This window comes from Silurus meridionalis, chromosome 10 (genome assembly GCF_014805685.1).
Source record: "Silurus meridionalis isolate SWU-2019-XX chromosome 10, ASM1480568v1, whole genome shotgun sequence".
In the NCBI taxonomy this organism is placed as follows: Eukaryota; Metazoa; Chordata; class Actinopteri; order Siluriformes; family Siluridae; genus Silurus; species Silurus meridionalis.
This window is the reverse complement of record NC_060893.1, coordinates 24917109-24933168: the sequence shown is the minus strand read 5'-3', so window position 1 is coordinate 24933168 and position 16060 is coordinate 24917109. Positions and strand designations below refer to the sequence as shown.

The window sequence follows — 16060 nt, the reverse complement described above, 5'->3', positions numbered from 1 at the left end:
GCAGCAGCAAGAGTCCTCACAAGATCTAGGAATAATGACCACCTCACTCCTGTTTTAATCAGTCTACACTGCTCCAAATTACATCTCACACTGATTATAAAATACTACTACTGACGTATAAAGCACTTAACGGTCTTGCACCGCAATATCTGAGTGAACTTCTGTACCAGTATGATCCTCCACGCCTACTTAGATCAAAAGGTGCTGGCTATCTGTTGGTACCTCAAATAATGAAGACTACAGCAGGGGGCAGATCTTTCTCTTATAAACCCCACAGTTATGGAACAACCTTCCAATCAGTGTTCAGGAATCACACACAGTCTCAGTGTTCAAGGCGAGGCTGAAAACGTATTTATTAAGTCAAGTCTTTTATTATGAGATTTTATTAGGTAACGGAGCAGATCTGGAGGGAGCATGGATAAAGAGTGTTTGGTGAAGTGTTCGTGCAGGTCTGCCTCTGGATAGTGTTCTCTTCGATTGGAGGCCACTCTATTCAGCTGGGGACGATTTCTCACCAACGCCTTGGGTGGTTCCATGAAATTTCGGAGTAAGAACGGGCACTTTGAGGATGGATTTGGACTGTAGTTAATGTCAACAGTCTGCTACATTGACTCAGGACTACAGTTTGCTTCTGATCGCCATCACTGTACCCCACAACATCATATATCTGCAATAAATGGACATTTGATGCAACCCAGATGAAGATGGGTTCCCTCTTGAGACTGGTTCCTCTCAAAGTTTCTTCCTTTGCCATCTCGGGGAGTTTTTCCTTGCCACAGTCGCCACTGGCTTGCTCATCAGGGACAAACTTACTTATAAAAAACATATACATTTTTTATCACCTTTTTTCCTGTGTAAAGTTGCTTTGAGACAGTGTTCATTGTTAAAAGTGTTATACAAATAAAAATAAATTGAATTGAATTGAACCTAATAGCATGACTTTGTAGTAGAAGAGTCCGGGTGCAGTCTAGACCTCTCAACATTTGAAAACATTTGGTGCATCATGAAATGAAAAACACAACAAAGGACACTCAGAACTGTTGAGCGGCTAGAATCCTGTATAATACACATATAGGATAACAATATTATATATATCCATATATCCATCAAATTAAAAATGTCCTTTTTTTTCCTTAAAAATTTTATACATTCTTAGTTTATGCATTTGGTATGTTTTTTTATGAGATTTGCAAATCATTGCGTTTTGTTTTTATTTACATTTCTTACAGTGCCACAACTTTGGGGTAATAGTTGCTTTGGTGAATTTTGTGTTCTGAAGATTTTTGTGAGACAAATTCTTCAGGGTAAGAGAGGTTAGTTAGGGTGGAGAAGCCTGAGGAAAACGTTAATTGAGTACTGTGTGAGTACTGTACAATTTTGGGATCAGAACCTACAACCATATAACCATAAAGCACGTTTTGAAAAGTCTAGTGTGTGAATGGAAGCGTGAACAAAAGGCAAATTACCATTTTGTTTGAGAAATGTTTGGAAATTCATTTCACAAGGAAGAGTTTTAACATACAAGAAACATACAGGAAACATGGAATTTTCCTAGCAGGGGACATGGAGCTGGCAATTGACTGTGATGGATTCATTTGCGTGAGTGATATATTAAGGGCAATTAGCAATAGGAGAGTAGAGAATTTTGACATAGCATCATGATAGCATGGTATCACCACAGCAAATAATTTTAGACATATTTATAAATAAAACCATCACCTTTTCACTCCATTTTGTTCTTCAGTTGAAAGCATATCCATATTCAGCCATATGGCAAGATTTTATAAAAGTCATTCATGAGTACAGATCATTCTGGAACTGTCCAAAACTGGATAAGGGGCTCAGATCATCTCAATGAGGCCAGAAGTGCAAATAATTCCTTTTTACCCCACAATAAATAGAACAGAGAAAGCCGGCTTAATCTCTAATAAATTAAACAATACAAATCCACTGTTGAAAGAAACCTGGCAACAATAGAATGAAAAGCATTTGGGTTTAAAGTGAACAGGTTTAAATAATAGTCTGTTATTCAGCAGTACCATGAAAGAGTCAGCTGAAATGACTCACTCTTACATAGTGTTATGATGTCAGGAAGGTTGGAGTTGAGGATAATGTCTTTTATTGAAATGCCATCTGTGGAGGTGAAAAGAAAAAAAGAGAGGATTTGTGGAGTTTTAAATCCATCACCTTTAACACATCAAGGAAATCTATTACCATCAGCTGAGCATTTTAAGGTTTAGAATATACAGTATTTTGTAAAAATATGTTGCAGATGCAGTATAATTAAGAGATCTGTACATTACATAGTTTAGAAGTTTAAACCAATGAAAGGCTCAGCTGAATTTTGTGACTGTACTTATGTCAGTTTAGTGAATATTTTTACTTGAGTTGAGGGTAAGTGGTGGTCAACTTTTACCTCACTACATATTCAAAATTGAATTGCTAATAAGAAGGGTTTTTTTTTTTTTTTTTTAATTAGCCAAGGAGTCAACTCGAAAAATCACCCCAAAGATGACGCAAAAAATAAATTGATAAATAAATCAAACTCATTTGATAAAATAACCAACTCAAAGCTCTATGATCTGACTCAAATGTGTTTTAATCAAAGATCTGGCTTAAATACCACTCAATGCCTCAACTGAAATATCTGACTCAAAGAGCTCACTCAAACCCAACCTCAAATCAAATATCTGATGCACAACTTCAAGATCTCATTTAAAGAGCTGACTCAGACCTGACTCAACTCAAACTCGTGACTCGAAGAGCTGACTCATATAAAACAACTTTATGGTCTGAGATTATAGCTTAGTAGTTAAAACATTGGAGTTTGGATTCAAGAGTTCAAGACCCAGCCACACCAAGCTGTCACTACTGGGCCCCTGAGCAAGGCCCTTAACCTCATAGCTGCTTAGTTGTCTGAATGAAATGAATGTACGATGCTCTGGAAAAAGGGCAACTGGTAAATGCCATACTTGTAAATGTAAATCTGACTTATACAGTCAGTCTTTACTCAAATAGCTGACTAAGAACTGACTTAAAAACCTGACTAAAATCAATGGCTCAACGACAATATGAGACTCTATTTGTTAATTCAGGTATGACTCAGAAACGCAAATCAAACATCTGAATCAAAAATCTGACTTGAATCTTACACAAAAGCTCAAATAAAATATTTAAATCACATCTCTAACTTATATCAGTCTCAGAGGCTTGTCATTTTACATATACAGCATTTGGCAGATGCCCTTATCTAGAGCGACTTACATTTATCTAATTTATACAACTGAGCAGCTATGAGGTTAAGGGCCTTGCTCAGGGGCCCAGGAGTAGATTAAAAAATCAGAATCTATTCCAGAGGTTTAAAAGTTTTTCTCTTGTACTTGCACACAAAAACATACTCTTACGTTAATTTTATTTAACTAATACTCAAGTTCTTGCTATTTCAAATGTAACATGTAATAGTTCACTTGACTCAAAGAGCAGAGGAAAAAATGGAGCACTTTACCTGACTCTATCCCCATCCCCTGTACAGTTTAATCCTCTGTTGCTGCTCAAGTTTCAGAATGAGCTCATATTCGACTCCTCCTCTGTGTACACCAGAATTGACTAATGGATGATGCCAGTGGTCGAAGTAATGGTACCATCGTCCGTTTGAACTGGCCCCGAACCCAAATACATTCACCTGCGACAGAAAAAGAGTGAGACAGAGATCCAAAGAGGAGGAAAGAAATGAAAAGTCTGACTGCATCACTGTGTTTTAAAGAAACATTAGAAATTAGGCTTCTTCATATGCCATTACATTTACTGTATAATAATAACTACTGACTCCTAGTTTCTACAAGTCCTAACATTTCCACAACTACACCAGGAGTACCATTTATCTCTATTTCACTCTAGTAACATTTCCTTATATGGGGAAACAAATGAAGGGATTGATTTGCTGCTGTTCATTACAGTGTTGCATATTTCTTAAGAGCTAGTTTGGTTTGGTACAGTAATTTTTAGCTTGGCATCACATCCAGAGTGTATTTTCATTTTGTGCCCAGTGTTCCTGGGTCAGACTCTTTAATCTTCTCTGGTTCTAACCAGGATAATGTATTTATTAACGATTAGAATAAATGGAATTCTGTTAGCTAGCTGGACAAACAGATTGTAACACTTCGGCTTACAGTCATATATGGTTCTTCCCCAAATATCTAAGACACACAATTGTACAGCACGTCTCTGGATGCAGTAGCATAAAATTTTCCTTTCACTTGAAAAAATTCAGGGACCCCAACCTGTGCATGACGATTCCCCAGTGCACAAAGCCAGCCCCATGAAGATATTCTTTACATGGTTTGGGATACGTGGAAGATCTCCTGCTATAGAGCTCTAAACTCCTTTGGGATGAATGTGAATGCTGACTGCACCTCAGGACTCCTCAACTTCACAACTACATCAGTACCTGACTTTACAAACACCCTTGTGGCTAAATGAATCTACCGTATTTTCCGGACTATAAGCCGCTACTTTTTTCCCATGCTTAAACAACGAAGCGGCTAATTTGTGGATTTTTCCTGGATTTTTCCCGCTTTCACAAGCTTCAAGCCGCCAAAAAACTGAGCCCCATAACATTAGATCAATAAAATTGCCAAACGGGTTAAGGTGAACCAATGAAATTCATTGTATCAAATCAGATGCGCTCCCACTGATTTGGGCCGCACCACATCCTAAATATGGATGATGTTCCTCTGGCGTTTGACCTGCCGCTCACTCGGACTGTCAACAGGAAATGCGAATCATTCGTCACGCTGAAAACAACCGGGCATGAAAAAACGCACTTCACCTGTGTTCTGAGCTGCACGGCATCGGGAGAAAAGCTTCACCGATGGTGATTTTTAAACGCACGACGATGCCAAAAGAAAAACTCTCGAGAGAAATTGTTGTGGAAGGAAGGAGGAAGACAGTGAACAATGACTTTCTTGGTAGGCTACTGTTTAGATACAAGCCGTGTAACAGACACTGTTTTTCGTTAAAGTTTATGTAGACACCTGCGGCTTATAGACAGGTGCGGCGTATTTATGTTCAAAATTAAAATCTTTGTCAAATTCAGTGGGTGTGGCTTATATTTGGGTGCGCTTAATAGTCCGGAAATTACGGTACACAAAATTGGTGGTTAGTATTTGTTTACGTAGACCCTGAATGACGATCGAGATCCTTGATGCGCAGACTAATGATTTATTGGCTGCAGTATTTACGCTGCAACAAATGTGATACATATGCAAAAGGTCATTTTACTTATAGTAATACTAATCTTAGAGTTTTTACCTGGTCGCAGATGTGCATCGCCAACATGAGCATGATGAAGCCAGTGGAGGGATATTTCCCTTGTTTCTTCAGCCAGTTTTCGTAGATGTACCTCATAAACTCCGGATTAATGATCATCACCTTTGAAAATGACATCGAAGAACTTTTTTTATTTTTGGATAGATCCAAAACAAAGCAAACTTTAAATGATCTGAATGATCATGTGATCTAGTATAGTAACTGATACGCACTTTAGCAATATCGCTACAGGGGACTAGTCACCGAAAGAGCCGATCGTTCTCATTTAACAAGGGCAGGGCAGCTTATGTCTATAAATCTCTTTCTGAGGAGACATTTCACATAATTCAGTGTAGCAATCAGAGATAAGGTCTACATTTCCTGACTTTGGATTGTATTCAGGTCAGAACAGTGGTTTGTGGTTTTGAAAGTGACAGCTGTATGTAAAAAAACCTGTTTTGAATGCAATTATATACTGATTATGATATGTTGTTAACATATAGCCGCTATACAAATTAACATTTATGTATTGCATAAATACTACACTTAGTTCCACACTTAGTCCTAAAATAGAGTAATAGAGATCCTGCATAATTACACCAACATGCCCTTCATTATTATTATTAAAGAGGAGGTGCAGAGGTTAACGGATTATTGAAAAGCCAACAACCTGTCTCTGTATGTAGACAAAACAAAAGAGATGGTTGTTGACTTTACTAGGACACAAATTGACCGCTCCTCGCTGAACATTAATAGCTCCTTCGTAGAGATCATGGGGAGCACCAAAAACCTTGGTGTTCAACTGGTGCAGAACCTAATCTCACCCCAAGCTCCGTAACAAGGGAAGCTCAGCAGCATCTCTGCTTTCTGAGGAAGCTGAGAAGGCATAGCTTTCACCGCACATCCTCACAAACCTCTACAGGTGTATCACTTCCTGGTTTGGGAACTGCTCCATCTTGGATCGCAAGACCATACCAGAGGATAATGAGAACAGCTGTGTTTTGTGTATGGTGTTACTGTTTTTCCTTGTCTCATGTTGTCCCGCGTTTTTATTTTTTTTCCGTTTCCTCATTTTTTTTTGCACATGTGCACTTTGTGTTGTTAGTTTAGGGGTATGTGTATTCCGTGTTTCTCGTGTTCCTTTTGTTAATTTATGTTGTTTGCTGTAGGTCCTTGGGAAATGTTTCATTTTACTATGTACTGCACTGTATATAGTACAAATAACAATAAAGCCTACTTGACTTGACTTAATTATTCTCCTGCAACATTACAAAATGGACTTTTTTCTTTTTTCTCACTCATCGAGATGCACAATGTATTATCATATACACATCCCAGTTCACTCAGGATTGGTGAAGATTGATGGAGCTACCATTTCTACCCCTAACTATCCAATTCACCAAGTAAATTGGTCCAACTTTTCTGCTACTCACCTTGTCCTTGTTTGCTTTTACTGTCGGCTTCACGCGAAGATATGTGCTAAAATTAACAAGGAAAATAAAATCATTAAATGTGAGATGAGAAAACAAACACCATTCTTCACTTCTAGTTTTACTCCTGGTCCCTGTGTTCTCACCGTGTAATGTTCTTGGTGGTGAAAGCACTAATGAGCCACTGCAGATCTAAAACTTTAAATGGCACCAGCACTAGGTGGGTGTAGTTTGCAAGGTTCATAGAGCTCTCTGGATACATTGCCCTGTGCGTGGTCTTTGCCCCGACGTCCCTTTCATAGCCTTTGGTTGGACCATGGTTCATCCTATGGGAGAAATTCGATAAGGTTTCCTGCCATTGTACAGCATTAAGGACAGTTTCATCAAATATGGCAAGTAATCTGTGAGTCAGTAATAAAATATAATCAGGCTATTACACAAATCTCCAGACAGTAATTACACCCAAATCTAACATTACTTGCACAGAAAAAAGTACCATTTATATGACACTCTTGCAGGTTTTGTTTAATTGAGCAAATCCTCATAGGCTTGACAGCATTATTAGAAGAAATATCCTAGTTTTGTTATTTGCGATTTCTTGTTACACGTTTTCAGAAGTAATTGATGAACTTGTGACCGATCCGGGATGTGTTCCTCCATCGCTCCAAGAGTTCCCTGTACTTGCTTGAATTTTCTGCACCCGTGACCAGCAGTCTTTGAAAAGGGCCTGTATGCAATTACTGTGTGGGTCTTGACTAACATACGGATAATGCACTCTAGAAACTATTGCCACTGATGGTTGCTTGGCCAAATTAGAGCCTGGCAGCTTTGTGGTCCAGCATGTACATTATATGGACAAATGTATTGGAACACTTGAATTTTTTAGCCATATGTGGTTCTTTCCCAAACTGTAGTCTCAATGATATCATTTGAAATGGTGGCTGTAAACAGTTCATCCATCACCAGCCCATGTTTTTTTCTCTCTTGAAGTTAATTAATTAGGTAATTGACGTCCACTTTAACCCCAATTGTTACAACTCAATGGCACTGGAGACTCTTTCCATAACCAGTATAACCTCATGTTTTTTTTATCTTACATAAGTACAACACCTTAATATCTTATTAGCATGGATGGAGATGTAGACAGTTTAAACAGGGTAGTGGTAGCTCAGTGGATAAGATGACCTTTGGCCAGAAAGTTGTAAGTTAAACATTTGCGGTATTTGCCAGACATCTTATCCAGAACAACTTACAGTTATCTCATTTATACAATAAGCTTGGTATTGCTGGGATTTGATCTCACGACCTTCTGATCAAAGTCCAACATCCTAACCACTGAGCTACCACTGGTGTCTGAGAGATGTCACTGCTGTGCCTCTAAACAAGGCCCTTAACCATGAATGATTTAGTTGTAATGAGGTAATTGTAAGTTCTTCTGTAAAAAGGTGTCCTTTAAACGCTATAAATAAAAATAGATGATGATCCTACCTGAAGACGAAGTCGTGAGAGTCTATAATCGCACCGTAATGGGACCTGATGAGGTTGGCCGAGTTGCCGACCACAGCACAGGTTCTACAGCGGTCAGGACTGGAATCATTATAGTGGTCTTCATCACGGAACAACGAGAACAGAGGATCCACGACATCACTAAGTTTCACTGTTCGTGCCGGCTGGAGCCTCTGCCACATGGAAAAGAGTGGATTGTCGTAGAATAAAGCGTGTTATAAAACGTATAATATAAGCAGCACTAATAATGAGAATGTTATTCGAACATTTTTATATCATAAAACATTATGATAATAGAATAATGTCTGCATTAGGAATCTTTCTGTGGCTGAATGTTTGTCTTCTCAACCCCAATGGTTTCATTCTACATGATCATCCAAATAGAACACACACACACACACACACACACACACACACACACACACGAGTCAAAACGGATTGTTTTCATTGCAGTGTTGCTGGAATGAATCCAAACCTGTACAGGAAAATGAGCAAGAAAACTATCGCTTCAACATAATAGAAACAATTATGACCAAAGGTCATTGTGCAATATGCACACACAGACACACTCAAAAAAACTTTTTTTTATTGTGTAGGTTAAAGTACAATGAAAATACAGTTTTAATGAGTTATTATGAGCTCATTGTGTGTGTATTATATATACAGCATATATGTCTTACTAATTGATTCTGAATTATATGTAATTATATATATATATATATATATATATATATATATATATATATATATATATATATATATATATATATAAAAACATTTCTTTTTCAAACTTTGCCCTGTTGTGTCTTCATGTCTCTTCATCATTACCACTTTGAACTCGGTACCACTTCACCATAAAGATAACAAGATTTGTGTATTTCGCTGACAGTTGCCCTGGTATCGTCCATAAAAGCAGCAGTAGCTAAAAAAGATACAGATTACATATCAGATTTTTCTCTCCGTTTCAGGGTCTTACGAAAGCACAAAAGTGCCTTTGTGTCTTCCTATCTGTCTTGACGGTATTTGATGTCGCAACACAACGTATCAGGTAACACACTGAATGACGAAGGAGTGCACATATCTGCTTCTTCTTTTTAAAACTGAAGTGTAGGTATGAATAGATAAATATGGATTAAAATTCCTGTTGTTATTTTCCATGTAGCTTATAATACAGTATAAACAGTATAATATACTGCTATTATTAAGACATACAGCCTTCATCTGAAGTATTAAAACAGCAGGACAAGTTCATTGTTAAAAAACAAACCCATGTTTTGCAAAAGTATTGTTATAGACAGTCAGACAGAAAGCCTTTTCCATGCTTTTTAGCTCCTTATGGTTTCTCTGTTCCATCTTGAAGTCTCAAAATTGCTACCAGTGTTTCGTGATTGCTTTCATTCAAATAAAACAATTTCTGTGTTAACATGTGACAATAGTTTTTAGACATCGGAATGCATTGGGATGATAAGATCTTGTTTTCCATCATCAATACTGGTTGGTGAGCGCATACCAAAACCAAGTCATGACCATTCTTTTATTTGACCCTCCAGCAGACGCACTTATCCAAAACAACCTACAGCTACACCTTATTCATATAATCGAGCAGTTGAAAGCGTCTCAAAAACCCCTGGTGGTGCTGACATTTGAACTCACAACCTTCAGTCAGAAGTCCAACACTTTAAACACTGAGCTACGACTTTAAGCTCGAACCCAAACATCTTTAACTTAGGACTCTATTCTTAACTTGAAATAAAGGCAAAAATCTAAGCACTTTGAGTTTTCTTCAGTGTTTTTTTCTAGTGCTTGCTTGTTTCATCCACACGCCTACTCAAAAAAAAAAAAACACACAACAAATCTTCTCATTCAAGAAAGAGTTGTCTCTCTGTGGAGTATAATTGTAATCGAATCTATCGTTCAGAAATTTTGTCATTTTCTATCTGTTTTTTTTTGTGAGTCTTTATATTGAAATCACTACATTGTCTACAAAATGTCGGGACTGATGTAACAGTATAGGATTTTTAGGTTTATGTGGAGTAATTTCCTAATCATTCCTATTACTATTAGTATATTTGTGCTGAAAAAAAGCCTCATCTGACACTTTTATACCATTTTCCCCTTGTTTGTTGCATATTTTATGTAAGACAGAAGCAGAGAGCAAGACGCATTACACAGCTAATTGAGGAGAATTCTCACAAATAAAAGAGCTCTGAATGCAGCAATACATTGGTGCTGAAACTTGTTCTAGAAGGATCCGGAGTGACTGGGATGCAGGAGGATACACACTGTGTGTATGAAAACGTCTGGAATCAGGTTAAGGTTCACGAAGGTTTCGTCTCTTACAATCACGTTTTTCTTTAATTTGAATTAATAATAAAAAATTGATCGAAAGCTCCAAATACATCAGTTTATCTGTCATTCTTTTTCTAATTCATTCAGTTGTTCAATAAAATCTCTCAATTCAATCTGAACAAAAGGTTTTCTGTATGAACCATAATCCTGTAAGATCTTTTAAGAAAAAGAAGAGCAGTTGTTCAATTGTTCAATTGTTTGATTTCTATGTAACTTTTGTTTTATTTTTTCTTTTGTTTTTATCTTCTTTTACTTCCCCCTCAGAAGCCTGCTGATCCGCATGCCAAAGGTATGAATGGAGGTGTATGAAAAAGTCTGAAATACCTACAAGAATTTCTACTGGATTACTATTACTATTACTCTTTTCTTATATAAAGATTTTCATGAACTATTATTAACTATGCTGCTTTACTGACAATAATATAAATAAATGGAAGAGTAAAAATTTTTTTTTTTTATGCCGTTACACAATAATGATTGATGAGCAAAAGATTTTATGAGAGAGACAGAGAAAATGTATACATACATACACTAATATATATATATATATATATATACACACACACACACACACACACACACACACACACACACACACACACTGTATATATACACAAACACACAAGTAAAAGTAAAAGAGGCTAGACTGGATTATTATAAATATCATAAATAATTAATAATATTTAATTCGGTTTAATCTTGTAGTTTGTAAAACTGTTATTATTTGAATTCATATTTTTATGATGAGATTATTCTGAAATCAATGCGGTTTGAAAAAAATAATAATAAATAATCAATTAATCAATCAATTAATAAATAAAAAAAATGACAGAAAAAGGAAAACAAAGAAAAAAAATGATGTGGTATTTAAAAAATAATAATAATGAACAATTGATTGAAAGGATTGTGTATTTATACATTTATTTGGAATTAAGAAAGAAAGAAAAACAAGAAAAAAATATAAAATAAATAAAAACCTGCATCGTACTCACCATCCACCAGTTGTGCGTGAGTGCGCTGAGATTGCTGTTGGTCCTGTTCAAAAGTGTTGGCACCCTGCTGTCGAAGCGCTCCATGAACCATGGGTCCTCCTGCGTTTCCGTTACGCAGCTCATGCACGCGCACAGCTTCGGCGCTTTGAAGTCGAAGAAATCGTCCAAGCCGTATCTGAAATCGACTCGGAACACACACAAGAACATCGTCCACATGGTCACGTAGATGAGACGACTCTTGAATTTCATCCTCAGGTTTGGGAAAAAACGGTAGACAGGGGAACTGGGAAAATGATGAAATAAAACTAAATAAAATAATATATAAATAAAAAAGAGAGAGAATAAAATAAAATAAATATACTAGATCATTGTCCAATGTAGAAGAATGATTTTTTTTTCCTGGTGAAATTTGGCCCCTACCTGAGACTACATGTATTTTTGTGTCCCTTTCTACAGGTGTTCTACCATATTAGTGGTTCTAAAGCACGCCTCCTTTACCCTCACCAGGACCAATCAGAATGTACATGGGGTCATACCAAGAAATAAAGAGTAAAAGTATCCAGAGCTCAGGTGAGAGAGGAGAAGAGAGGATTGGATGAGAAAAGAGAAAAGTAGAGGATAAGGGAAGCAGGTAAAGCAGGTCTGTCTGCTGTCACTGCTGAAGAGCGCATCGTATTGTGAGGTCCATGAAGGACATCAAAAAGATGCCAGTCTGCATTCCTGTCAAACACTGTCTGACATTGAAGAACTTTACCTGCAGGACATACCCATACACACACACACACACACACACACACACACACACACACACACAAGTGCAAGTGCCAAAGATATTTCTGTATTTAATATCACAAATATTATTCAAGAAATTAGTAATTTGCTTTATTAGGCAGCTGTATAGCACCTCCATAAAGCATCTAAATCCATTATAATCTTTCAAAATTATAATTTGCTTTTAACAATCAATGGCAGACCAAAGCACCTTTTAAAGAAATACAGTAAATCTGGGTCGAAATCTTTATGTATATAAAAACATATAAACAAAGACGAAACGAAAAAGAAACCTGGAAAATAACAAGTCTGTTTTCATTGTTCTGGATGAGCAGAAACATCAAGTCAAGTGGCTCACTTTAACCATACACACTTCTGAACATCACAGAACTACATAAAAAATCTACACAAGAGTGAAAACCTGGCTGCTAAGTCATGAGGCCAAGAACCAGGGTCAGAGAACTGAATATTTTTTTTATCAAAAATGTTAATTTGTGCATAAAAATACCTGGGTATGATATAATCAGCTTTATATATGAGCTGTTGGGGTTGCACAAGCCAGCGCACTCTTAGTGCCTGCCCCAAACATAGAAGTGTAGGAGAGTAGAAGTTCGGGTTGGTACTTTAAATGTTGGTACTATGACTGGTGAAGGGAGAGAGGGAGCTGATATGATGGAGAGGAGAAAGGTAGATATGTTGTGTGTTCAGGAGAGCAAGTTGAAATGAAGTAAGGCCAGGAACATTGGAGGTGTTCAGACTGTTCTATCATGGTGTGGATGGAAAGAGAAATGGTGTAGGGGTGATTCTGAAGGAAGAGTACAGTAAGAGTGTAGTGGGGGTGAAGAGAGTTTCTGATAGGGTGATGAACATGAAGCTGGAAGTTGAAGGGGTGATGATAAATGTCATCAGTGTGTGAGTTAGATGAAGTGGTAGGAGAACCTAGGAATGAAGGATTGGTGATTGGGGCGGATTTCAATGGGCATGTAGGTGAAGGGAACAAAGGTGATGAGGAGGTGATGGGTAGGTATGGCTTTTTGGAGAGAATTGTAGAAGGGCAGATGGTGGTAGATTTTGCTAAAAGGATGGAAATGGCAGTGGTGAACGCGTATTTTAAGAAGAAGGAGGATCATAGGGTGACGTATAAGAGTGGAGGAAGGTGCACACAGGTGGTCTATGTTCTATGCAGGAGATGCAACCTGAAAGAGATTGGAGACTGAAAGGTGTTGGCAGGGGACAGTGTAGCTAGACAGCAACGGATGGTGGTCTGTAGGATGGGTTTAGAGGTGAAGAAGAGGAGAAGAGAGATGACTGAAAGAAGAATATGATGGTGGAAGCTGAAGGAGGAAGAGTGTAGTGTGAGGTTCAGGGAAGAGGTCGGACAGGAGCTCAGTGGTGGTGAAGAGGTGCTGGATGATTGGGCAACTACTGCAGGAGTGTTGAGGGAGGCAGCTAGAAAGGTACATGGTGTGACATCTGGAAATAGAAAGGAAGACAAAAGACATTGTGGTGGAATGAGGAAGTACAGGAGAGCATAAGGAGAAAAAGGTTGGAGAAACAGAATTGGGATCGACAGAGTGATGAGAAAAGTAGACAAGGAAAAGCAGCAGGTGAAGAGGGATGTGGCAAAAGCCAAGGAAAAGGCATATAAGGAGCTGTAGGAGAAGTTGTACACTAAGGAAGGAGAAAAGGATTTGTACTGATTGGCCAGGCAGAGGGACCGAGCTGGGAAAGATGTACTGCAAGTTAGAGCAATAAAGGATGGAGATGGAAATGTGTTGACTAGTGAGGAGAGTGTGTTGAGAAGGTGGAGGGAGTATTTTTAGCAGCTGATGAATGAGTAAAATGAGAGAGAGAGAAGGTTGGATGATGTGGAGTTGGTAAAGCAGGATGTAGATAGGATTAGTAAGGAGGAAGTGAGAGCAGCGATTAGGGGGATGAAGAGTGGAAAGTCGGTTGGACCAGATGACATACCAGAGGAAGCGTGGAGATGTTTAGGAGAGATACAGTGGAGTTTTTAACAGGTTGTTCAACAAGATTCTGGAAGGTGGGAGGATGCCTGAGGAATGGAGAAGGAGTGTGCTGGTACTGATCTTTAGGAATAAAGATGTGCAGACCTGCAGTAACACTAACGGGAAAATCCGAAAGAAGAATGGAGCAGATGCATGGACTTCAGTTAATTAATTAATCAATTGATACATTAATAAACATTAAAGAAGCAACTGATTGCTGTGCCTCTTTTTGAAGGTTCCATTCCACATCCCATTTTCTCTTATCATAATCTCCACTCTTCTGGGAAGATTTGTGGAGCTTCGTTCAGCCACGATTAAAGTCAGGTACTGATGTAGGTGAGGAGGTCTTCCACTCCAACATTCCCATGTAAACCATATCTATTTGGAGCTGGCTTTGTGGTTATCTGACCATATGATTAGTATGTTCCTTTTAAACATCCCATTCACAATTTAGTCTTTATTTGCTATTATAATAAGCTCCAATCTTCTAAAAAGATCTTCCACTAGATCTTGAAATGGGCTTGTGAAGAATCAGTCACAAGAGTGTTATTAATATCACTCAAGATCTTCCACTCCAAGCCATGTAAAGCAGATCTTCATGAAGCTTCGTCATGCTGAAACAGGTTTAGGTCTCCTAGTTCAAGTGGATGAAAAAAATTCTGCTCCTGCAACCAAATACTTTTTTCATCCAACTTGTTTTCAGTGTGTAGAAGAACCACTTGATTAGTAACGTAACATTCATTAAAATCCTGGCATCAGGCCCAAAAGTAGGAGGAAACAGAAGTGAAATTTCTGCTACCTGAGCATGGTTTGAGCTTTTGAAGCAAACAAGCAGCAAAAATGGATTCCAGCCATGGTTCTTCTCCAAACTGTTACCACAAAGATGGAGGCACACAGTTGAATAGGATGTTGTTGTATGTGGGAGCACATCCGTACCTGACTTTACTAACACCCTTGAAGCTGAAGGAATCTCAACATAAATCTAATGGAACATCTACCCAATAGAGTGGAGGTCTTTATAGCAGTCAAATGGGGACCAAATGGGGACCAAATTCAAAAATCACATAACAATTTCCAATCTTATGTTTAAGTGCCCACACACACACACAAATATATATCTTCTTGGAACTGTGTTTGTGCACAGGGACATTGTCATGGTGGAACCGGTTTTAGTCTCCTAGTTCAAATGAAGCGAAAATGTTATGCTCCTGCATCCATAGATGTTTTCTAAACAACTGTGTGTACAACTTTGTGGTAACAGTTTAGACAATTACCATATATGGGTGGAAAAGTCAGGTACATTCATGGAATTTAGCAGACACCATTCCAGAGTGACTTATAACTGAGCAGTTAAGGGTTAAGAGCCTTGCTCAAGGGCCCAGCAGTGGCAGTGGACACACAAATGAATGGTCCTGGGTGGTCCTGGAGCTTGAACTAACGACCTTCCGAATCTGTCTAATGGCTTAACCCCTGAGCTACCACCTCCCCGGGTGTCCCAATACTTTTGGCAATAAAGTGTATTCCAATAATATGAGCATGACTCAATCTTTTACTTGCATACCGAACATTGATTAGTAATGTTACTTTTAGCTTGGAATTAATGGATTATTATTATTATTATTATTATTATTATTATTATTATTATTGTTGTTGTTGGTGTTGTTAGGGGCCTAAACACTAGCAAAGGCACTTAATT

General features: G+C 38.0%; 1 protein-coding gene across 2 annotated transcripts; it reads right to left on the bottom strand.

Moving 5' to 3' along the window:
* Positions 1 to 1063: 1063 nt before the first annotated feature.
* LOC124392631 (CMP-N-acetylneuraminate-beta-galactosamide-alpha-2,3-sialyltransferase 1-like) lies at positions 1064 to 12104 on the bottom strand. Of its 2 annotated transcripts, XM_046859783.1 has the most exons (8): positions 12005 to 12104; positions 11585 to 11889; positions 8226 to 8416; positions 6884 to 7063; positions 6741 to 6786; positions 5311 to 5430; positions 3506 to 3682; positions 1064 to 2133 (listed from the first exon to the last, which is right to left on the bottom strand). In XM_046859783.1, exons 2-7 carry the CDS (start codon positions 11831 to 11833, stop codon positions 3512 to 3514), a joined length of 957 nt encoding a protein of 318 aa, XP_046715739.1. In that variant the 5' UTR covers positions 11834 to 11889; positions 12005 to 12104; the 3' UTR covers positions 1064 to 2133; positions 3506 to 3511. The 2 variants fall into 2 exon arrangements, with proteins under 2 accessions (XP_046715739.1, XP_046715738.1); XM_046859782.1 differs by having other exon boundaries at positions 11585 to 12040.
* Positions 12105 to 16060: the final 3956 nt, after the last annotated feature.